At 47.4% G+C, this 24,545-nt stretch overlaps 1 protein-coding gene across 14 annotated transcripts in view; it reads left to right on the top strand.

Moving 5' to 3' along the window:
• grip2b (glutamate receptor interacting protein 2b) overlaps positions 1-24,260 on the top strand; it is a 56,015-nt gene extending 31,755 nt beyond the window's left edge. For 8 of the 14 annotated variants that reach the window (XM_086040080.1, XM_086040079.1, XM_086040090.1 and 5 more), the window contains 25 exons: positions 4,089-4,166; positions 5,278-5,413; positions 5,512-5,657; positions 6,023-6,109; positions 6,333-6,408; positions 8,245-8,390; positions 8,539-8,686; positions 8,754-8,926; positions 9,960-10,124; positions 10,299-10,451; positions 10,543-10,729; positions 13,264-13,409; positions 13,506-13,586; positions 14,155-14,218; positions 14,742-14,887; positions 15,438-15,582; positions 16,126-16,265; positions 17,196-17,399; positions 17,878-18,043; positions 18,129-18,243; positions 18,490-18,655; positions 19,004-19,206; positions 19,629-19,775; positions 19,914-20,088; positions 20,548-24,260. In XM_086040080.1, coding sequence (XP_085896206.1) covers positions 4,089-4,166; positions 5,278-5,413; positions 5,512-5,657; positions 6,023-6,109; positions 6,333-6,408; positions 8,245-8,390; positions 8,539-8,686; positions 8,754-8,926; positions 9,960-10,124; positions 10,299-10,451; positions 10,543-10,729; positions 13,264-13,409; positions 13,506-13,586; positions 14,155-14,218; positions 14,742-14,887; positions 15,438-15,582; positions 16,126-16,265; positions 17,196-17,399; positions 17,878-18,043; positions 18,129-18,243; positions 18,490-18,655; positions 19,004-19,206; positions 19,629-19,775; positions 19,914-20,066 — 3,371 coding nt within the window. In that variant the 3' untranslated portion in view covers positions 20,067-20,088; positions 20,548-24,260. The remainder of the gene's footprint in view (positions 1-4,088; positions 4,167-5,277; positions 5,414-5,511; positions 5,658-6,022; positions 6,110-6,332; positions 6,409-8,244; positions 8,391-8,538; positions 8,687-8,753; positions 8,927-9,959; positions 10,125-10,298; positions 10,452-10,542; positions 10,730-13,263; positions 13,410-13,505; positions 13,587-14,154; positions 14,219-14,741; positions 14,888-15,437; positions 15,583-16,125; positions 16,266-17,195; positions 17,400-17,877; positions 18,044-18,128; positions 18,244-18,489; positions 18,656-19,003; positions 19,207-19,628; positions 19,776-19,913; positions 20,089-20,547) is intronic. The other 6 variants (XM_086040091.1, XM_086040089.1, XM_086040083.1 and 3 more) reach the window with 1 other exon arrangement.
• The last annotated feature ends 285 nt before the right edge of the window (positions 24,261-24,545 follow it).

Below are 24,545 nucleotides of genomic sequence, written 5' to 3'. Positions count from 1 at the left end.
TCTTGTTTCAAGTAGTGGGTTTGCATAGAACATATTCTTGAAAAAAACAAATGTTTGGATTGACTAACCACTTTAATTTCACAAATTTTTCCACCACAGTCCCCGCCACCAAAATTGGCGAGACTTTTCAGCTGTGGACGACTAGAAAGCGACAGCACTTTAACTATTAAACTGTCTGGACAAAATAACACATTAACATTGCCATGTTAAAACTGTTAGCAAGATTTGGAATTTAGCTTCACTTAACAATTCCCGCCCACCCCTCGCGTGAGTCTCTGACCAAAGCTGCGACATGGTCATTCATAATGGCCTGCGAATATGAAAGTACGCAGTTGTGATAGTCACAAAAAACACATATCCAGCTTCAACCAAATAGCAGCGCTAGCCATACCAAGCTAGCAAAAGTAAGCTAGCACTAACACTGTAAACAAGTCGACGTTAGCCACGGCTGCCACAGTACATTGGTAGCGTGGCATATTTGTAATGGAGTATAGCATACCAAACACTCTCAGTTTCAAGTTGTACTTTTTGGGGTGAACAATCAATGGAAAATCAAAAAGAGGTGTCCTACGTTCGTGGCATCCCGTAGCGCCGAGTACACGCCGTGTGTCTTTTGCTCGCTTTTGTTTGTTTGCGAAAGAAGCAAAGAACGGCAGCGTGTAACAAGATCTCGACGCCGGCAGCCGCGCTTGCCGTTCCGCTTTCTGGCCTTAAGCCTCCGGACTAACGTCGTATCTGAACATTTACCAACACAGCACATATTTGTGTGAGCAGCTGCTCTCTGTGATGAATATTAACACGTCACCTGGCAGTGGACTCACGGATGACGAAGACCTGCAGTCCGTTCTGACAATGAAAGAGAAGATGGCAAGTGTGCCATTACTTGAACCGAAAAGCAGCCGTAGTCTTTGTTCAGCGTGCTCGCGTTTTGAATTTGTGCCATTTCACTTATTTTAACTCAGTTGATTTAGTTTGAGTGATATTTTTTTACTCTCAGTACTCTCATTTTTACGACTGAAAAAATTTTTTTTTAGTCTGTTAAATAAGTTTGTCCTGTTTGATTCGTGACCTAACGTGTGCTGTGAGTTTTAGCCCCGCATCCCCCCCCCCAAAAAAGAAAAGAAACATTAACTTTTTGTTGGTTTCTTTCCAACAATATTCATGGGTCAATGCGACCTGCTGTACATTTCATCATATATGTCAACAAGTTTTAATGTAATATTAAATTTTTACGATTAGGCCAACAGAATCATTCTAAAAACATAATGTATACATTTGTTGTCTAGATTTTGGTCCATTTGACCCGAGACATAACAGCAGGTTAAACAAATCTGAAAAATATTTTACAGCAATACTAAAGACTTAATGTGAACAGTGCAAAGAGACAAAGTTCAGTTAGCATTGACTTAGCTAGGTAAGGTAAGTAGGTATTTGGGACGTTAGTCACGTAGGTAAGGAAGTCAAAAGTGTGGTCGGTAGCTAATTTGCTAGGTTAGTGGTTAGGTAGTTCAATCACTTGCAGGTGGGTAGATTGTCAGCTGGGCATTTGGGTACGTAGGTGGGTAGTCAGGTCAGGTTTTATGAAGGTAAGTAGGTGAGTAGTTAAATGAATACTGTAGGAAGGTAATCAGGTGTGCTTGGTTAGCGAATTAGCTGGACAGCTAGGCGAATAGCTGATTAGTTAGGTAGGGAGACATATTTTTAGGTGGCTCGGTAGGTGGGTAGCTAGTTCAGTAGTTAGGCTATTTTGAATGTGTTCTGTTAGGAGCTAATGGCGCGGCGCTCGCCACACGCACTCAAGTGAGCGGTGTTATTAACCAAACGAGCGTCATCCTATTTTGTGCACCAGCGAGCATAGCGGGAGCAAACGAGTCAAGCGTCCCGATGGCTCCTTTTCGGGGATCTTTGACGTCGGCGCACACAAACAAACAAACGCTCGCTCGCTCGCTCGCTCGCTCGGCCTCGGGGGGCAAATCCGTCCCGATCGATAGATAGCGGCGGCGCGCGGTCGCTAGTGTGCTGGTTTGACGACATGAGGCGTGGAGTCGTAGAATGCGCAGGAGGAGGAACGTGGCCCGGATGTTTCCTTTGCTTCCTTGCATCCTCGGATCCTCACCTCATTCCATTTCACATCCTTACAGCCGCACGGCTTTGCATTTGCTCACATCCCCACTTCCTCACCTCCCATGTGGTGTAGTGTGTGATTTTTGTGACAGTTGGCCAGTTGAGCAACCCTTTGAAGCTTCCGTTCAGCATGCACCGACACCCTTGTTTCCGAATGCGACGCGCGCACACACCAAAATGACAACGTGTGAACAGCATTGACTACGTCCTCCCTTTGCATCCAACACCCCCCTGAACTCAAACACCAGCCACCCCCGAACCAGCAGCACCCCCATTCTGACACATCAGGCTGCAATTAAACACAACACAAAAGCCATTAAGCTTCTTAATTACTGCTTGTTCTTTCCATTGGCCTGCTTACGTGGGCGGCACGCGTCTCACGGGAGAGTGTGTGCGTGTGCGCGTGTCAACATTAGTTAAGCACGGTGCCGCTTTGTGCGGACGCTGGCTAATTACATGTCACTTTGGCCACTTTCATCATCACAATGACTGCAATCAAGCGCCTTTGCATTCAGGTAGCGGCTCTGCTTGTGCTTGTGTGTGTGTGTGTGTGTGTGTGTGTGTGTGTGTGTGTAGCTCTTAAAGTGTCTAAGAGTACTTTGACAAGTATGACCAAAAAAAAAAGAACTTTTTCTTCAAGCTATTGTGTCGTTTTCTTCCACATAAGATCGAGAATTCATTGAGAAGAATTGAGGGTGAGTTGGTGATGGAAGGATTAAAGTATTAGAAGATGTCATGTCGCAAGGTGGGCGGCACGGCGGTCGACTGGTGAGCACGTCCGCCTCACAGTGCCGAGGTTGCGGGTTCCGATCCGGCCCCGGCCTTCCTGTGTGAAGTTTGCATGTTGTCCCCCTGCTTGCGTGGATTTTCTCCGGGTACTCCGGTTTCCTCCCGCATTCCGAAAACACGCACGCTAGTTTGATCGGTCGCCCCTGGATGTGATTGTGAGTGCCGAGGTTTGTTTGTTGCGTGGAGGATTTGAAGAAGTAAGGAGGATGTGAAGATGCCAGGTTATGAGGCGGTAAGGTCGCAATGTAGGATGTACGGTTGTGAGGACGCGAGGATACAAGACTGCAAGGATTAGAAGACAAGAAGGGTGGACGTGACCAGGATGTAAGCTAGCGTGCAGGATGTGAGAATGCGAGGACGCACGGAGGGTGCTGTGGAGTCGAGGATGCTTGAGAAGAGGTACGTTTGCAAGGATGGCGGTGACGTAAGGACGCGAGAATTTTCTGCCGGATGATTCGCCGATGTGAGGATTCAAGGCTGTCAGGACGTGAGAATGCAAAGAGGGCTTGGCGCTCATTTGCATGCAGCGAGTGGTCAGTGACGGACGCTCCTAATTGCACAACTTCACCGTTTTTTGGAAGGCGGAATATTAAAGGCAATTTGTGAGATTTTGTGCGCTTGCTAACATTAATCCTCTCACGTGATGACGGTAAGCCGCTTTGCAGGCTTCCGGTGGTGAGAAGCAGTTAAAAAAAAAAAAAAAAGTCAAAAGACGCATTTTGCCGTTTGGCCCTCCTGTGACCATGTCGCCAAGTTTGTATGTTGGTATGTGTGTGTTATGTACGTATGTCTTTGTGTGTGCTCGTGAGTGTGTCTGTGTGCTTGCGCGCGTATTTGTGTGTGTCTGTGCATGCATGCATCCGTGTTATTTTATTTGTGTGTTTGTGCATCTGAGTGCTTGCATGTGATTCGTGTGTGTGCACGTTGAAAGGGTGTGTGTTTGTGTTTGAAATTATGTTGGTGCTTGTTCGTGTGTGCGCTTTCACGTTGGCATTTTGTGTGTGTGTGTGTGTGTGAGGAGCAAGCAAATAAAGCAACATATCATCCACGCATTTGGCCTTTGCGAGTATCCTGTCAGTGGGACCGGAGCTCTCGTGACACGTAACGTGATGGCGCTCATGGCATAGTATGCAAGGAAGTCACCTTGTTGTTGTCGTTGTTGTTGTTGTGTGCAGATGACGGACCGTATGGAAAGACCAAGGACGTCTCTGGACCGGAACACACCACCGCCTCGAGGCGACGCAGTCTACCAGGCATGTAGCGAACTGACATGCTACATTATCTACATTGTCCCATACTTGCGATCAGAAATCGATCAGACTGAATAGAAATTGACACAGTGGATTATACACAGCTACATAAATAGACACGGTATAAGAACTGGAATTACACACTCTAATATCACGTCACATGGCGCAGCCAGGCATATTGGACCACTATACTGTAGACCTGCGCAAGGTGACAAGGCAGGGTACATTATGAAATTCTGCACTGTATTGACCACGACTATATAAATCATGACAATATAAAGTACGAAACACGACATCATGACACTCTATATAATAGACATCACAACACGTAGGACGCACTGTACCAGGCATGTTGCAACGCTAGACTGAATAGAACGCGGCATGGTCGATCAGACACATCCTGACGCAGCAGCCGATACCGGAAATGCAGCACCGCTATACCGAATGAATCAAACGTGACACACGTGTTGTATACGTGCGCATTACATCGTGACACATCGTAATGTACATCACCACACATTCGCACCACATAATCCACATCTTTGCACAGTCTACATGTAGTCCCACTATCGTTAAGGTGAGACGCCGCGCTACCCCCTGACACGCTGTACCACAATGAATGGAGCCTTTTGACGCACGATATCATCAACGCGTCATGTCATACATGTTGGGACAGTACGCCTTGTTACACGTGACGACGCACGTGCGCTGTAACGCCCAACGCAAAAGAAAAGGATCCCTGGACAAGTGCGCTCCGGTTGGATGCAAACATGTTAGCCGGTGTGATTCATTAGTGAGCACACGCCTCTCTGCGGCGTTTTTTGGGGGGGTGTCAAGCGCCTCGCTGATCCTGAGTGTCGCCTCGGGGATTCGGCTAATCTTGCTAATCTATCACAGCAATGCTCCAGCTCACCTGTTGTGTGTGTGTGTGTGTGTGTGTGTGTGTACGTGTATTCTGCGTATGTGTGCGTGCATGCGAAGGTTTGTACGTACTGATGTCCCGTGTGCGTATGCGTGTGCACGTGTGTGGCTCGTGCATTTGCGCGTGTTTGAATGTATGTTTAATCATGTGTGTGTGTGTGGGTGCGTGCGTGCGCGTGTGTGTTTTGCTTAGAAGCACTGCGGGGGGTGACGATGGTGGAGCTGGTGAAGAAGGAAGGCAGCACGTTGGGCCTGACCATCTCGGGCGGAACCGACAAGGACGGCAAGCCGCGGGTCTCCAACCTGCGGCCCGGCGGGCTGGCCGCTCGGTACGTACGCGCGGGCGGTCCGGCGGGCGGACGGGCGGGCGTGCCGGCCACCCGGCGGGGGCCCGGCGGCGCTGACGTGACATTGTCCCGGCTCGCAGGAGCGACCAGCTGAACGTGGGCGACTACATCAAGTCGGTCAACGGCATCAACTTGACCAAACTGCGTCACGAGGAGATCATCAGCCTCCTGAAGAACGTGGGCGAGCGAGTCCTGCTGGAGGTGGAGTACGAGCTGCCGCCCACAGGTGAGCCGGCCGGCCGCGCGAGCTTCGGTCGCTGCGCTCACACGTTCCTTCGCAGGGACAATTTCAAATGTGCCTTTCACGCGTCTTCGACGTGTCTTTTTCTGTTGTGTGTCCTTCTTTGATTTCATTTTTACACGTCTTTATGTATGCATGCATTTGAGATCCTGTCTGTCTTTTTTGTGGGGGTTTTTCCACACATCTTATTGATGTGCTTTGATGTATCTCATCAGTTTCTGTCTTTTCAGGTGCGTCTTTGATGCGTTTATTGTTGAAAATGATAATAAGATAATGCCTAGCATAGAAACAATGCATAGTGTGTCCTAATGGACTGGATTCGACTAACGCTCAGTTTTGTGTTTTCGTAGCGCCAGACAGCACATCAGGAGTGATCTCCAAGACAATCGACATCTGTTTGCACAAAGAAGGGAGCAGCTTTGGCTTCGTGGTGAGAGGTAAACCAAGACAGAAGGCTGACCAATCGCAGCGCAGCGCAGATTCAAAAAAGAAAGAAAAAAAAAAAAAAAGATGCTAAGCTAACGAGGCTAGCCACACGCCACTCTTTGTGATCGTCATCGTAAGTAGCGAGCCGTCCTTCACTTTTGCATTGTCACGTGTATGCTACGTTAGCTTAGCATCTTGATTTGTTTGAACTGAAGTAACCTTTTGTCTTCCCAGGCGGTATCCACGACGACTGGCACAAGGCACGCCCCCTGGTGGTCACGTACGTGCGGCCCGGAGGCCCCGCTGACAGGTAGCGAGCGACCGGGCGCATGCTACATATAAACAGGGTGAATTTCATGTCCTAAAGAAGAAGAAGAAGAAGAAGAAGATTCTTCCTGCTCGGCCTCCAACAGGATGACACTGCGAGCTATTTTTACTCTGTCGCATCTTTGAAAGGAAAGCTAAAGTGGGACAGCAGCAAGAGAAAAATGTGAAATTATCATTCTTTTAAGGGAAAAAAGTGAATCACACACACTCTGTCTTTGGTGTCTATTGTTTTCCATATCTGGGATGTGCGTTTTTCACGAGTCTTTGATGTCTGATTCAACCTGTATGTTCTTTGGGGTATGTATGTTTTTCATGTTTGCTTTTACATGTCTGTCTTTGTTCTTCACGTCTTTGACATCCATTTTACTGTGTCGTAAATGTGCGTCGCTCATGTCAGTTTTCCAAAGTATGCTTGTCTTTGATGCCTTCTTTTATTTGTCTGTTTTTGCCATATGTGCTCTTTGTCACGTCTTTGATGGCTGTTTCGTGTCTTTTTTTTTCTTGTTTTCGACATCTGCCTTTGATGCATGCATCTGTTTCTCATTGTGCCATTGTCTATTTTTTACGTGTCTTCTTTCCCGTGTGTGTTTGATCTCTATTTAGTGTGTCTTTAATGACTGTCTAAATCACGTGTGTCTTATCTATTTTATTTTTTTTCCCAGTGTCTTTGATATCTGTTTTCCATGTGCGTGTTTGGTGGCAAATTTCTGTGTCTTTGTTGTCTTGAGCAAAGCTAATGTGTGTCGCATGTCTTTGAAAAAGTTAACACTGGTTGGTTTTTATAAACATCAACAACACTGTAGTCCTTAACAAAGCTTACTTATAGACATTAAAGACAGTGTAGTCCTTTACAAATCCAACCGTCCTCAACAGAGCGTTTTCCACCTGCTAGACGTTCCTCAAGAGTGACCCGAGCATCAAAGACACGGCTTTCGCTACGGCCTCGCTATCTCCTCCTCGGAGTCCGTGCAGCCCGAGGCTCAGTTAAGCAAGGAAAATTGCCTCCCAAAATGTGGGTCAGCCTGGAGGAAATGAGGCGTTCACGCTGCGTTATATCCCATTTATGTGCCAGTCGGAGGCAAGTTAATCCTCACTTTTCACACAGCGCGGCTCTTCAGAGTTCTTCCGGCGTTGATGAGAAAAAGGCTTAAAAAATATATATCTATGTAGAGATATATATATATATGAGAGAGAGAGAGAGACTCAAATATTGCGACCAACAAGTTAAGTGGGAGTGGTCACACAACATTACATCTGCTGACTGCATTGAGGATGGCATTGGGAGCTTCTCCACTGCAAAGATTTTCTTCTTTTTTTTTTTTGTGCAAATTCAGCCCTCGAGGCCGGATGGGCTTAGCGACATAAAATTTGGTAGGCGCGTCTATCTTGAGTGGATCCACCAAAAAGTCACGTGCGGCCACGTTGGCCATTTGTCTTGGTAACGTCTCCTGGATTTTCGTAGACAGTTTTGACTTAGCAACCTGACATTTGCTAAACATGTCTGTCATGAGTACAGCCCCCCCCCAAAATTCTCCATGCCCAGAGACGCGACAAGACCGAGCGGCCTTTTGAAGGTGATGGTAGCCATTTCCAGGTTATCTTTTGACTGGCTTTTTGAAAATGCAGCCCTGGGAGCCACTTTGACTTGGCAACATGAAAATTGGTAGGCATCTATATCATGAGTAGACCCACAAAAAAGCCTCCAGAAACAGAAGCCTGAAAAGCCAGGAAGAATTCCTTCAAAGACTAACTCCTAGCCAGTTTGTCTGCCCGCTAGCGAATTTGAAAAATGTGTGCGTGGGTGTGTGTGTGTTTCCAGGGAGGGCACGCTGCGTCCCGGCGATCGCCTCCTGACGGTGGACGGCGTGCCACTGCACAACGCCAGCCACAGTGACGCCCTCAGCGTGTTGGCTCAGTGCGGACAGGAAGCTCTGTTCCACATCGAGTATGATGTCACCATCATGGGTGCGCGCGCGCACACATTACATACACGTGCTTTTGTAACCGTCAAAGACAAATGTGCTCGTATTAGCAGCAAAGTCGGGCGAACGCGGTCACTGACCTTCACGGTATTGCCCAATATGAAATCTTGTGTTATTTTCCAATCAATCAGACACATTGACCAACGCGTCAGGTCCCCTCCTGGTGGAGATGGTCAAACCTCCGGGGGCCACGCTCGGCATCACGCTGACGTCAGCCAGCCATCGCAACAAGAGGGTCATTGTGATCGAGCGGGTCAAGCCCGGAAGTGTGGTGGACAGGTAGGTGACCCCCCCCCCGACAGCCACCCCAAAGAAAACAGAACAACCTAGCAGTGCTTGTGGGCAGATGCGGAGCGTTGCACGGCGGGGACCACCTGCTGTCCATCGACGGGACGTCCACCGAGCACTGCAGCGTCCTGGAGGCCACGCAGCTGCTGGCCAGCACCAGCGAGCTGGTCAGGCTGGAGATCCTCCCCGCTCACCAGACCAGGTTGACCGGGAACAAGCAACACGACACCGGTGCGACATTTGCACGCAACACAGTGTTGGTCATTTCGCGGACCTTTGAAATGGAAGAAAGGCAAAGGCGGTCAGCTCAGATGTGCGCGCGTCCTTTTTAACGCTATTCCTTTCGAGCACGTCTGCTGAAGGCTTTGTTTTCTGCGGTACAGCAAGAATTGGGTTGCCTGTTTGGCCTGGTAGGGATGTCGGTCGGTCGGTCGGTCGGTCTGTCGGTGTCTCTATGGAGGTAGGTATGTTGGTTCGAAAGATAAGAGAACATGTACTAGTCCCACAATGGGGAACTTTGCATGGTTTCGATGGTAACAATTTAGGATGGTTGGTTGGTAGGAATTTGGCTTGGTAGGGCGACTGGAAGGTCGGTTGCTTCGTTCTAGCTGTTTGTTGGCTGGTTGTTTTCTGGAATGCGCGTTTGCTATCTTTCCCGGACGCCTGCCCGGTGAGGTGTTCCGGGCACGTCCCAGCGGCAGGCAGGAGGCCCCGAGGACGCCCCGGGACGCGCCGGAGAGACGTGTGTCTCCCGGCTGGCCCGGGAACGCCTGCGGATCCCTCCGGAAGACGGAAGTCTGGCTTCCCCCGCGAGCCGACCCGGGATAAGCGGCAGATAATGGCTGGATTTATTGAGGTTTGGTAGAATCGTTGGGTACGAATGTAGGTCGGTTGCTTGGTAGGTAGGTAAGATATGTAGCATATAAGGAGGGAGGAAGGTGGATGGGTAGGTAAGGAATTATGTTTGCAAAGTAAGAAGGAATGTGTCTTGGTCGGTCGGGTGATAGGAAAATAGGTGGTTGGAAGGCAATTTGAATAGTAGATACATTGGTAGCTTGGTTGTTTGTTTGGTTGGAATCTAGGGAGGCCGGTAGCTAAGAAATTCAAGTGGAAGGGATGAGAGGTGACTAAGTAAGGGGGGCGTTTGGTTGGCAATAAAGAGGCTCGGCAGATCAGTTGTCTGCCTGGAATGTTGGTAGGAAGCGCCACTATGAGGCGTACATGAGAAAAACCTGAATTTTGCCTTTGCGTGTGTGCGTTCCAGTGAAGGTTCAGAAGTCGGACCACCCGCACTCGTGGGACCCCTGCGTCAACTTCTGTTCAGCGCCCGCAAGCTCCACCCACTGCAACGCCAGCTCCGCCCTGCACAAGCCGTGGACCGCCTCCAACAACAATGCTGTCAACAACAACAACCTGGACTACTGCAAGTGTGAGCGCACCTGCGCCCCTAGCCCCCCCCCCCCCCCCCGCACACACATCCAACGCTGCTGACTGTTATTGTTGTTGCTCACAATGACTTCGGTTTACATATCGAAGAAATATTGGATCGATGTGAAATCAAAAGTGTTTGTAGTGGTTCCAGTCGCATTGTGTACGTCCGCAGCTTTGGTGTCCGCCAGTTTCTCTCCGAGCTCCACGACCACGTCGGCCCCGAGCAGCCAAGGTTCCAACACGCTCCCCAGGGCCGCGCCCCCCATGAGCCCCCGGAACTCGCTGCTCAAGCGCAGACACAGAAAGAAAGACCACAAAAGCTCGCGTGAGCTTCACTCGGCTCGCTCACTTCGCCACTCGCGGCTTCCTTTTCACGTCTTGAAGCAAGAGCAAGCTGTGTGTGTGTGTGCGTTCAGTGTCGCTGGCGTCCAGTTCGGTGGGTCCGGGCGGTCAGGTGGTCCACGTGGAGACTAGCGAGGTCATCCTGACGGGGGACCCCCTCAATGGCTTTGGCGTGCAGCTGCAAGGAGGAATCTTTGCCACCGAAACGCTTTCTGCGCCTCCGCTCATTCGATTCATCGAGCCCGACAGCTCGGCCGAAAGGTGAGCCGGACGGGACCCCAAATGTCATCGCGTCGCTTATGAAACAGCAACCGCAAATATTGGGGGGGCAACATTTGTCAACATTGATTTCTATTTGGAAAAGCAAATACAACTTTAGTCCGTCAGTCCGTCAGTTAATCACGTTAGTTCTTAACATGATGTTTGGGCTGGTTGGTTGGTCACTTCAACAATTGGTTGGGTGACTAGTTACTAGTCAGTCAAGGTAGTTAGTCCCATGGACTAGGCTGAGTTTCAACTTAGTAACTCAGTTAGTGTGTATGTCACTTATTTTGTCCCATGAAATTGTGAGAGGAGCAGTGGATTGTTTCCAACGTTCAATTCGCTTAGTTGGCTAGTTAGTTAGATCCGATCATTTTGAGAGCATGGGGTTCTGTTTGGGTTGGTTGCTCACCTCGAAAATTGGTTGGGTGGTTACTCAGTTAGCCCCAATATAATTTTGAGAACAGGGAGCTACGTTTGAATTGCTCTTGGTTATTTTGTCAGTGCGTGCGTGCGTCAGTCGGTCAGTTATTTCCTGGACATTTGGAACACAAGACATTATGCTTTGATTACCGTTGGTTGGGTGATTGGTTAGTTAGTTAGTTAGTCATTCAGTGACTTAGTCAATTAATTAGTTGTAGGAGATTCTGAAAGCAGCAGGTTACGTTTTGGTTGGTCAGTCGCTGGACCACTCTGTTGGAAGTCTTATGTTTTCATTGCCATGGGTTGGTTGGCTAGCTGATTAACCAGCTGATTAATTAGAAAGTTGTCAGTTATTTGGCCGGTTGGTTTGTTAGGGTTTCAATCCCAAGCAGATTGTTGCCTTGCTCAGTGATTATAGTGATTTTGTGCTAAGGGGAAACATCTTGGACTAGCTCACTAAATATTTACTTGTGGTTCCTCTCTGGACTTCTTTTTCCCTCTCTCTTCTCTGCCGCCAGGTTTGTTGTGTAAATAAATAGTCTTTTTTTTTTTTTTTTTTTTTGAACATCCCACAGTCTTTGCAGGCAGAAGGGAGATTCAGCGCTAGCGTGGTAGCATGTGCGCAGGCTCCAGGCTGTGTTGCTGCATTTTGACAAGGCGCAGTCACGCTGGCATTTTCGTCAATGCTTGGGCACGGTAACTGATCGCTAATGTCAGCACAATGTGCGTGTGCGTTGATTGATTTAAAATACGTCACACGCAGCGAGTAGACTCTCTGCACGCCGAGGTCACTCGCTCTGCTAGCGCCCACGCTAACAGCGCTAATTAGCTGTGTGGATCGATGAACACGTAAACATCTTCCTGTGTGTGTGTGTGCGCGTGTGTTTGGAAGAATGAATGTGAGCGCAAGCTGACACGCGGCCAAACGCAGTGCAGCGTCTTCTTTTTAGCAACATTGCATGTTAGCATTTGCAATACGGTTTACTTTCATCGCCATTAGTCGAGCGTGGGCGGTCGATTGGTTGGTCAGTCTGTCGGTGACTTTGTGGTTTTGTTGGGTGCTTAGTTCATCAGCCAGTTGGTTAGGTATTCAGTAGTAGGGCTGGAAAAAAAAAATTGTATCGCCATGTATGGCGATACCAAGTACAGATGCGTTGATAAGGTATCAATACTTTCGATACCTCGTGTTATGTTTTGTACGTCGTATAACATCCTTTTGGAACATTTGAGGTCCTTAAAGTTGAGCTTTGTGAATGGAGTCTTATTTATTGCACTCCTGTGTATCAGGAACAGATACTTGAACAGTTTATGCACTTTTCAATGGTGAACCTTGAATAAATGTCAAATGCCACTTGAGTTAAAACTTTAAATATAAAATTGATTTTTATAATATCGAAGTATTGCAATACGTATCTGATCGCAACCCAAGTATCAAGATCCGTATCGGATCGGGACAAAAGTGTAGCGGCCCAGCCCTAGTTGGTAGCAAGTAAATTACTCAGTCTGTTTTTTGGTTGATCTGCTGATGGGTTGGTTAGTTGGTTAATTACTTAGTTATGTGGTTGGTTGGTTGACTCATCATTTTGTTCGTTGATCAGTTGGTTGGCCTGTTGCTTGGTTAGCCTTAGTCTATGAGGAGGTCGGGTTGACAATTTTTGTTTTGCTTTTTAGTCAGTCGGTAGGTTGCTTACTTCAGTCAGGCATTTAGTTGGCCATTTTGGGGGGTTGGGAGTTGGTTGGTCAGTTAGTGAATAGGTCAGCCTTTTGGTTGGCCGATCTGCCCATTAGTTGGTTAGTTCGTCCGTCAGTTTGTTGTTCTGGGTTTTTTTTCCAGGTTGCTTAGTTTGTCCTTCAGTTACTTAGCTGCTTAGTTAGTTGGCCGGTCAGTTGGTTAGTCAGGCACTCAGTCTATGAGTTGGTCTGTTACTTACCCATTAGTCCTTTTGGCTGGGTGCTTATTTACTTCCTCAGTCAGTTAGCTAGTTGCTCAAGTGGTCAGTGAGTTGCCCGGTTGCTTGGTTTGTCACCAGCTAATTGGCGTTACCTAGCGGCAGGCCTGTGGCGGAAGACGTCGGTCCGACATCACCGCAGCAACCGTCTCTCCTCGGCAGGTGTGGCCTCTTGCAGGTGGGCGACCGGCTGCTGTCCATCAACGGCATCGCCACGGAGGACGGCACCCTGGAGGAGGCCAACCAGCTGCTGCGCGACGCCGCGCTCACCAACAAAGTCGCCCTGGAGATTGAGTTTGACGTGGCAGGTGTGCATGTCAAGTGACCACAAAGGGGCACGACGTCTCCCCCTGTGACAGGAAGTGGAGGTGAACTACATCCTGTGCGCTTTTTCTTTTCCGCAGAGTCCGTGGTGCCCAGTAGCGGAACGTTTCATGTCAAACTGCCCAAGAAAAGAGGCGTCGAGCTGGGACTCACCATCAGCGGTAAGAACAAGCATGGACTCTTTTCCGTTTCAAATGTTTATTTTGTAAAAATAAGGTCCTTTTGTTTCCAAAGGGTATCAAGTGTACAGTGGTGCCAGTTAGTTGGTCAGTTGCAAATGTTCTTGTTCAATCAATCGGTTAGTCAATCAGTCAGTTGCTTGGTCACCCGCTCATTTGCTTTGTCAGTCAGTAAATGAGTTGGTCAGTCAGTCTAAAGTCTGTCTCTGGGTTGCTTATTGAGCCAGTTGATGAATGAGTCCCATTCTCATCACGCTCATTTGCCTGTCCGTCAAATTGAAAGCCAAACATCCCAAAAGACCAGGGCTGCTCCGTGAACTCAAGTCTCTCTTGATCATGTGATGCTATCAAGTCCACATTTGTCTCCATTTTTGGAGGCTTCGCTGCTCTCCAAGTGTGAAGTCCACAATACACAGATAATACGATGGCGCCCACAAGTGGCCGAATAGAGGAGCTGCTTGTGGAGCGGCGCTCGCCCATCGCCCTGCTTTTCAAAAAGCTTGTTGGGCAGGTTTTTAATCACGTGATTTTGGCCTTCTTCAATCTGCAGCCAATAAAAAGGCAGGAGAGCCTCTCATCATCTCCGACATCAAAAAGGGCAGCATGGCACACCGGTAAGTGGCTTGTCGTCGTCATCATAATCATCATCATCAATGGTATATTTTATCAGGATAAAAATCTTTTCAACATAATTTTCATGTTATGATGATAAACATTTGTTTTCTTGAGATGTTGAGAAGTTGTACATTTAAAAGAATAATTCCCTGTTTTTCCTAGGAAAAAAAGTTGTAATATTTACAATAACAAGTTTGTCAATGTAAAAAAGTGTGATCTTATTAGATCAAAATCTTAATAATACGCTAATAAAATGAAAGTTTCCCAAGGGAAGAAAGTCCATTTCAACAAGTCAAGTCCAGTTATTATGCTAATATTTTGCATTTGACTCCAGAAACCATGCCTCTGCTCTCTTACAAACAGGAACATATGCCTTTGTTCTAAAATAAATTCATCAAACTGTTCATGCTCGGACGTCAGATTTCTGTTGTAATGTATGTATTCGAATCCGATAGGCGCTTGCAATTGTCCCTTTCTAAGTTAGGGAAGAAGGGGAAAAAGTAGAGTCTTGCCTTCCTTTAGGACAGGAACTCTGGAGCCCGGTGACAAACTTCTGTGCATCGACAACGTGCGCCTGGAGACTTGCTCCCGGGAGGAGGCCGAGCAAATCCTGCAGCAGTGCGAGGAGCTGGTCAAGCTCAAGATCCGCAAGGACGAGGACAACTCGGGTGAGGCCTGGTCACCCGGACGCCACCTCAACAAGACTCAAGTAAAAAATATATATATATATGCAGTTGCATGGTCGACCACACGGTGACGCTGTTGGCCACGAGTCAGTTTCCGTGACGATGAAGACGTTGACTTGATTGTTATTAGTTTTTTTTATTCAGTAGGAGAAAGTTATCGGTTTTCATGAAAAGAAAAACAAAACAGCCATTACTACTATCAAGCCTTCCAACTGCACTATTACTTTACTGCGACTACTACAAATACTACTAGCTTTGTGGACATGACATAAACATGCCACAGGTGTCCCTAACCGTAAACTGAGGTCTATTAGTGAGTGAGTGAAAATGCTTTTATAGTCCAAAAAAAAACAACGACATTTCAGTACATGGATGGGACAGCTTGATTGACTTAAACACACACAGGGAGGAGCAATCGGGCGACTGGAGAGCTGAATGATGATGACGATTACCATGAAAGCACTTTTACTCATCACTATGTCAAAGCTCATCTCTGTGTGTGCGTGCGCGTGTGTGTATATGCGCGTTCCAGACGAGCAGGAGACATCTGGCAGCATCATCTACACGGTGGAGCTGAAGCGCTACGGAGGCCCGCTGGGCATCACCATCTCGGGCACGGAGGAACCCTTTGACCCCATCACCATCTCCGGACTCACCAAGCGAGGCTTGGCTGAAAGGTGCGCGCAAGCACGCACAAGCACGCACACCGTGAAGCAGTTGCTCACAAACATTGTAATCTGTGTGCAAAAGAATGACATTTGGAAATATTTTCATTTTGAAAAAAATTGTTTGGGTCACTTTCGGAAAAGTCATCAAATTTCAGTGTGAAAGAATGGTATTTTGCGTGTGACTTTTATTGCTGTCAAATGTTTTCATTGTATGAAAAAAAAAAGAGGACGGGGCACCATGCACCCTGCTCTCCCCCTGGTCCCTGACATCCACGCCATGTTTAAAAAAACCTCACTTCTTGTTTGTTGATTGTGTTGATATTCGTCCCTTTTTGTGTATTCTTTTACATGACCGCTGTTTGACCCTAGCATAGATCACTTCTATTTCCATGATTTCCTCTGGGAAAAAAAATGATCTTCCCACAACGTTCCGATGTCAATTAAAGAGTGGAGACAGGAAGTTGATCCCAAACAAACACATCATGTGTCAACATAAAGAACATACAATACACAGGAAGTCAAATGCGTGTGTGTGTGCGCGCGAGCGAGCAGGACGGGCGCCATCCACGTGGGCGACCGCATCCTGGCCATCAACAGCGTGAGCCTGAAGGGCAAACCCCTGAGCGAGGCCATTCACCTCCTGCAGATGGCCGGCGAGACCGTCACGCTCAAGATCAAGAAGATGATCGACAGTAAGACAAACGCGATCGTGATGAACCCAAAAATCAACCCAAGCAGCAGCAGACGCCAACATTACAGACGAGACGTGGCACCAAATCAAAATGGAGGCTTCAAACTTAAATGGCTGCTTTGCTGTTCAATTTCAAGCAAGGGTCTATGAGACGTTTTTGTGCATCCCTGCATGGTATCGCTTTGCTGTTGATTGGTGCAACTGGCGGTGGGAGATGATTTTTTATTTATTTATTTCCCCCCCATCTACTCAGTGAGTCTTGTCGGGTCGTTTTAGGGACACCACGATGAGTCATCACATCAATCCTCAAAATGGCCACTTAAAACAAAATTGCCAACTTCCTGCGTCTTTTCAGACATGGCTTCTGGAGACTTATTGGTGGGTTGGACTCAATCTCAGGGTGCTAAATCAAACTGGCTTCCGGCGGCTGAATTTCCTACATTTTCCCGTAGGATAAGTTTGCCTGTGAAGGACCCCTGAAAGTAGTCGAGATGACCCTAAAATATTGGCAACTTCCTGCGTCTTGTCAGACATGGCTTCTTCAGACTTTTTTGTGCTTCTACTCAAGGTGGACATGCCTACCAAATCTCATGTTGCTGATCTTTTTTTTAAATTCAACATTCCAGGTGCCGCTACGTAGCTGATTTGGGGCTAATACGTTACAACCGATACAAAAGTTTACATTTCATCGAGATGAACAGGGCAGAAAAATGTGCAGTTTTTTGAGCTCAGAAAAGCGCTACCAGGCCACGAATGGAACCAAAACCTGCCTATGTCGACACACAACCTTTCCGAAATACAAGTTCTGAATTTGGCTACACAGACTTGAAGCTGCACCAGAATTCCGTTGTACCCGCCCCATAAAATCACAAGACCTTCCCGACCTATTGAAGTGTGTTCTCATTTTCATTTGTCTCTTTTTGTCGGTAAGACGCGGACGACAGGAAAGCGAGCGAGGCGGACGACGCCACCGAGAACGAGCTGAGCGACGGCGACGAGGACGACTTGACCGACTTGACGGACAGCCAGCAGACCAACAAACTGTCGGAGCTTTACGCCACCACCATCCCCAGCGTAGACTCTGCCATGGACTCCTGGGACGGATCCGGCCTGGACGCCGGATACTGTAGCCAGGGTAGCTAATTTGTTGGGGGGAAAAAATGATGGCTATTTGAAAGAAACATAGCTCTATAGTCAAAGAACCAATGAGTCATATTTTGCCGAATCAAAAGTGGCGCATTCCTTGCAAAAATGTAGGCTTGCGCAAAGAAAGTCGGACATTAGCAAGAAAAGTCGTATTTCTTCGACACGAGTCGTATGTTATAGAAACGTACTGTGTCGAGAAAGTAAAAGAAGTCATTTGAAAAAACATGTATTTGTATCTTTCAAAATATTCATATATTTCTGAGAAACAAATTGTAGATGATTGAAAAACATAGTATTAAAAAAAAGACATATTTTCCAGAAAAAGGTCTTAGTTTTTTTTCATTCTGAATTTTGGGGAAAAAAAAGTTGTACATTTAAAAACATCAAAAGCATTTAAAACTTTTTTTTTTTTTATAAGTCTTGTATTCCCCTGCCCAAAAAAGTGTTGTATTTATTTGCGCGGACAGGCACGTACAGCCACCAGGCATCCACCGGCATGGCCCTGCACCCTCACGAATGGCGCAGCGTCAAGCAGCAGCAGCAGCGCAGCACGACGCCCCCGCCCGGCTGCCGGAAGAACTACCCCTTCAGCGACGGCGGCTTCAGCGAGGACGAGTGGGAAAAACCGTTGGGGTGAGACAGCCAAATTTGAACTTCATTCAAAAAAAATAAATAAATAAAAGTTTTGACTTGAAAATCCACATCTCGGCCCCATCAGTTTCCTCGGCCAACCGCCGGACGGAATTCTGCTGGACTCCGACGATAGTTTCTGGTGTCAGGCCCTGGAGGACCTGGAGACCTGCGGCCAATCGGAACTGCTCAGAGAGATCGAGGTTAGTTAGCACGTAGCGCAGAGCTACATGACGTTTATAAAAAATAGACTGCTAGTACGTTTTTAGGATAGTGAGAGAAACACCAAACCCTTCAAACAAATCATATTGTTTCTCACCAAAGCCTGCTAGCTTACGGCTAACATATCATGCGATAAGCCATAGATCGGCTTAGCATCAATGTTACGGCGAATGGAAACCGTCCAGTTGCGTCTCTGTCATGAGAATGTAGACGTTGGTCTCCCGCAGGCGTCGATCATGACTGGCACAGCCATCAGTTTGGGCGTAGAAGGCGTCAACAAACCCGCGAGCGATCCCATCCTCAGCCACGGCCGGATGAGCCCCTTGCAGCGCAACTCCCTCCTCCACCAGGGGGCGCACTTGCACGAGGAGCTGCACCTGCATGACCACGAAGGTGAGCCTTGTCCAAACTACCGCTTCTACTTCAGCCCCTCCCTATCCAGCATGTTTTCCACCCCTCCCATCCCGATCCAAACGATCCGATCGTGAATCGGCAACATGTACCGGAAGTCACGATTCTTCCACTTTGGCGAGGACAGAGTGTGACATTTTAAGAGGAAATGGTGCGCGCGGGAATTGAAGGAGCCGCGCCATTTAGGGGAAGAACATTTCGTTGTTCGGCCTTCCACGATATGTTGCTGGCATAGATGAACAAAGGCGTAATCAATACTTTTGAGGGAGGGGGTGGGGTTGTGATTCAGGAACGGTTGGCAATGAGTTATTCTCCGCATGCCCCTGGCAGATGGCCGCCTGGAGGTCCATTTCCACCCGGATGAGCTGCTCCATGCGGGGACGCACCTCCTCCAGGACAAGCTGTCGCCGCTCGCGCACCAGGAGCCCAAGTCCAAGGCCTCGTTGAGGGTTTCGGAAAGGACGTGGGAGTCCCGCCGCATCAAGGAGGAGATGCAAGGGCTCCTGTCACCCACGCCGCTGGAGCTGCACAAAGTCAGTTGACGCCAAAGCCCTTCCATGCTAAGCTCGCGGATGGAATGCTTTGTTCCCATCTGGAAAACGCCACAAGCTTGATGGCTTTTAATTGGAAAGGGAAGGTCGGACAGGGAGCAATTTAATGTCGACGGCCGCGGCCTTAAGGGTGGCTAAGCTTTCCGGCCCCATTGGGGATTGCCGCTGTTCAGGTGAGTCAGGTGTGTTGGAACGCGCTTACACGAAAGACAGGCCGGACAGACCGGACATAGCCACAGCCCCCCCGATCGTCCTGGGCAAGGACAACTTTTGTGTTGTTCGGCTCCTAAAAGCTGATCCTTGAATCAAAGCATTTAGCGGCGGGGCCTTGGTTGCCGGGCGCTCGCACAAGCCGCAATCGTTCCGGAGCCGTGACGCCCATTCTCGTTTCATCCCCCTTTCAGGTTACCGTGATCAAAGATCCGGAAAGTGACGACTTTGGCTTCAGCGTGTCCGACGGCTTCCTCGAAAAGGGCGTTTACGTCAACATGGTCCGACCGGACGGACCGGCCGACCGATCGGGCCTGCGACCCTACGACAGGATCCTCCAGGTATTGCACGTCTCCACCTTCATCATCAAAGGCTCACGACGTCCTTGGCTCAAACGTAGTCAAGACCGGACTCGACAAGGAGACATTTGAAGGCCGTCCTGCAAATGGACTCGAACGTTTTTCTGCTCCGCGTTGTAGGTGAACCACGTGCGGACTCGGGACTTTGACTGCTGCCTGGCGGTGCCGCTGATCACGGAGGCCGGCGACCGCTTGGAGCTGGTCATCAGCCGCAACCCGCTGGACGGCGCCGAGGACAACAACAACACTCTGGACCACCCGCTGGACTTGTAGCGCAGACGCAGCCGACACTCAGGTTGGTTGTTGACTTTATTCGGCCTCCGGAGACTGAGCAAATCAAACTTGGCAATGTCAACTTGAGCGTGGTTCCGGTTGCCCTCGGAGCACTTTGATGACGGTGAAAACCTTATAGTGTGCTGCCTTGACTCGAGAGTTGAATTTGTTCCTTGACCGCACTTGTAACTCACATCGCTTGTCCAGGTTCTCAAATCATCTTTCCCCCTTGAAAGGGATGGAAATGCCTTGAATCCGTTCCAGCTGCCCCCCCCCCCCCCAAAAAAAAAAAATTCAACCAGAAAAATAACACTCTACAATAGTGCACTTTATAAAACCTACGATGACTTCATTTCATACATAAGTAGAATACAACAAATGAAATTGTTTTGCAAGATGATTTTTCTTAACTTCTGGAATATCTTCCTGATTTTCTTTAAAGCCTCGTTGTTGCAGTTTGCCGCCCTTTTTTTTTTTTCAGGTTTTGCCTGGCGGTTCTTCACTTGGGCCACGAGACCCGACAGAGCACCGCGTGAGGTTTGAAGCACCGCGTGAGGTTTGAAGCAGCTGCGTCGCCACGACGACGTCCTCACTGACTGCGACGTCTTGGCAGACGTCCGCATCGCTGCTAAACTGCCACAAAACCCGCAAGAACTTTGGTCCGTGCACTGCAGCACAACAAGAGTGAGTGGCTCATCTGCTGTGATGTCATCATGTTTTTTGGGGTTTTTTTTTTAACCGTCTATGGAAAAGGATATTTGGGACTCGCTCTTTGTTGTACGAGTTTTTGGTTTGGCGTTTTATTTGCATTAGGTGCCATCTTTTCCATGTCCTGTAGGTGTCCCAATACTTTTGTTCAAGTCAATTTTCTTGTCGTGGATGTGTCCGAATATTTTAGTTGAAGTATATTTTGACTTCCTGTAGGTGTCCCAATATATTTTGTCCAAATGTAGCGATTTTTGTCCACTTCCTATTGGTGCCGCAATACTTTGGTCCAAATTCCTATAAATATATATATTTTTTTATTATTTCCTGGATGTGCCCCAGTAGTTCCTGTATGTTCAAATCCAAATATTTTTTCCACGTCCTGTGGATGTCCCAATATTTTTGTCTAAGCCCCACATTTTCCACTTCCTGCAGGTGCCCCAAAACATGTCGCGGTTACCATGGCAACCATTGAATTTGCAGGCTTCGTCAGCGAATAAGTGCTTCCTGCCTTTCCAGGCTTTCCTTGTCTGTGTGGAAACTTGCAGAATCAGGAGGTCGCGCTCAAGTGGCTCAACCCCCCCTCCCCCACCCTCCTCCGCCAACTTCCCACCCCCGCACCCCCCCAACCATATTTTTAGTCCCTCGCATTCCTTCCTGCAGCTTTACATCAACGTCACCTGCTGCTGTTTTCTTCCGGAACGTCGCCCTCTCGGAGGCAATTATTTGTGGATTAGCGGCGCTAAGAGGGGCCCGCACGCCCGTCACATGAACTCGCCCACCTGATAGCACCCGCCGCGCATCCCCTCTCACCCCCCACCACCCCACCAAATGCTGGCTACGTCAGCGAGCACCTCACAAAGTCAACTGCAACATTCGCAGCTTTCGGTCGTTCTCGATTTTACACTCCGTCTCTCGTCCATTAGACACGGATCGCCTCGAGGCAAATAGGCGCACCCCCTAACCTCCTTGACGCACAATAATCTTTTTTAGACTTCATGGCAAAAAAAACCAAATATGTATATCAGCTTTTGCGCAAACTTTTCAAGTCATGCATTCCCTTCAATATTCAGAGAGAGTTTGCGCACCTCTTCTCCTTTGGAAAAAAAAACAAAACAAAAAAAACCCACCTCAAGATCAAAACAATTGCTCAAATCCATCGTTGTTTTCTAAACTTTTTAAGTACACCCGTCAACTTCCTGACACATTTGGTGTACCCACTCTCTCGGTCACACGCTCCAACATTTGTTTTCATTTGAATAAAAAAGACAAAAAAAACCCTCGCAAAGTCCCAGCAAGTAAAGGTCAAAACATACACATTACGTATCAGCCTTTCCCCCCCCAAAGATTTTTACAGCTACGCACCCCTTTCACATCTTGAAATTGGCGCTTCCCGTCAAACTCACACACGTCAAGAAATCCCCCAAATTTAAGACTAAAACAAATCTATATCAAGGTTTTCTCAACTTTTTGTCACGTAACACTCAACATCCTAACAGAATTGGTGCACCCACTAAAAATGTTTTTGAACCCTTAAAGACCAAAAAAATAAAAAATACACTGTACAAATCAGCGACAGCCCCCCTTCAACATCCAGGTAGAATTGGTGCACATGCCAAAGATAAAAATTATATTTTTGTTTTTCAATGGTATGGCACAGTTGGTGCACCCCTTTTTCCTTGCAAGCCCTCAACCAGAACATGTCAAATCCAAATGAAAACCAAAATATTTTTGGGGTTCTTGAAGGCACACAACCCTTTCCACATGCCAACACAATTGGCGCACCCCTTCATAGACGTGCACACACCCAAAGAAGTAAAAGCAATAATGACCAAAACAAATATACAAATCCTTATTAGTCTTTCCTCAACTTTTTAAGCAACACACCCGGCTAAAAGAAAACAAGTTACATCAGTATTTGCAAAACTTCTTTTAAGCCACGCACCCCCTTTAACATCCTGACACAGTAGGCGCACCACCTCACCCCCACACACACCTTAAAAAAATTAAAACTAATCATGACAAATTCATCAATCTGTATGGGTCTTTCCCAAAGTTTTGAAGGCATTTAAACATGTAAATGCCCCCCCACCCCACCCCCAAAAAAGCCCACAAATAACAATGAGATTTTGCCAAACTTTTTTAAGTAGCGTAACCCCTTCTAACATCCCTACAGAATTGGTGCACCGAACCTCCCTTGCACGCGTCTGCAATGCAGCTCAACAAATCCCCCCCCCAGTGTGTGTACACCCCAATACGGTTGGTTTACATGAAAATAATGTCAAAGTATTCACAGAGTGTGCGTGTGTGTTACGTTAAAAAAAGCACAAATTAGTCCACCATACGATGTAGTGTAAATATTGGCATGACTTTTTATATTGACATTTTGTAAAGCAACAAAAACAACGTGACTGAGAAAAGCCTTCCAAAAGTGTTGTTGGTTTTCATGTATTTATGTTCGTCTGCGCGTGCGCGTGCGTGCGCGTGTGTGTGTGTGTGGTTCCCTATGCATCTCAATGTTAAAAGTTGCGTTTGAAGCCCAATCTGGAAGTAAATATTTGGGGGTGTCGAAGTATGATTACTGTAAAAGCTTTTTGTCTGACTTGCCTGTCTTGACTTTGTTTTAATGGAATTTCAAAATTCCATATGTCATCCTCCAATATTATAATAATAATAATGAATGGATAATAATATATTAAATATACATTTTCATATGTAGTGTTTATTGGCCACTTAAAGGGCCAAAAATAGCATTCTATAATATTTGACTTGACAAAAACATACAACATCATGAATTACAAATAAAGAGAATTTTGCACATTGCGCCGCTGGTTCGCGAGTGCGTGCCTTGGCCACCTGGGGGCAGTAGAAGAAACGTGCATGCGCTTATACTGCACTGGAGTGGCACCTCCTGTCTCTGCTTCCCATTACGGCACAAATATGAGTTGTTCTTCGCAGAGGATCAAGAATAGATGCCCATATGTATTGCTACATTATCTACATGTGTTGCTGCACATTTGTGTCCAGGTACCACCACGGAGATGCTCATTTTTAGCCCATATATACAGTATACATATATATATATGAAACCCCCCTGCTTCTTCACTTTTTTTTCAGTCCAGTGTTCTTTTGCACTTTTTATGGGGTGAACCCCACCAGACAAGGAAAAAGAAAGAAAGACAAACTATTCGGAATGCTGTTCTACTTTTTGCCGTTTGGTGTTGATATGAATTTGTGTACGTTGGATGGAATGTGGGTCTTGTTTCCGCGTGGTTGTTGTTTTAGTTTTGAATGTTTTGATGAGACGTAAGCGCTAAAAGTCAGGAAAGCTTCTTCCTAATTCCAGATTGGGCTTTTCGAAGGTGTCATTTTGCCTCTGTAAAGCTTCGTGTCATATAATATTTTTCTACCACCAACGTACGCGTCCCGAACTTGGGAAGCAAACTGAAGAAAGAAAATTGTCACGTGCAAAATAAAAAGTCAAACTTGCTTGTTGTCGTTTGTTTTGCAAGGCAGCAACCGCTTGACTGACGAAAGTTGCGGTTTCCGGCCGACGTCTGTCAAACAATCGTGGGAACGGCTTTGGAAGTCAGGGTCTGAAAATGCAAGACCCCGCGGCATTCAAAATAAGGATTTCAGACCAGGGTTAGGGTTTTAAACTATGGTTAGGGTTGCAAAAGAGGATTTCAATCATCGCTTAGGGTTTCAAAGTAGGGTTTCAAACTAGGGTTAGCGCTTCCAATTGGCGTTTCAAACTATGGTTAGAGTTTCGAA

The sequence above is a fragment of the Filicampus tigris genome, chromosome 9 (assembly GCF_054856515.1).
Source record: "Filicampus tigris isolate MCC_2025a chromosome 9, RoL_Ftig_1.0, whole genome shotgun sequence".
Taxonomy (NCBI): domain Eukaryota; kingdom Metazoa; phylum Chordata; class Actinopteri; order Syngnathiformes; family Syngnathidae; genus Filicampus; species Filicampus tigris.
This window is presented reverse-complemented; position numbering and strand designations above follow the sequence as displayed.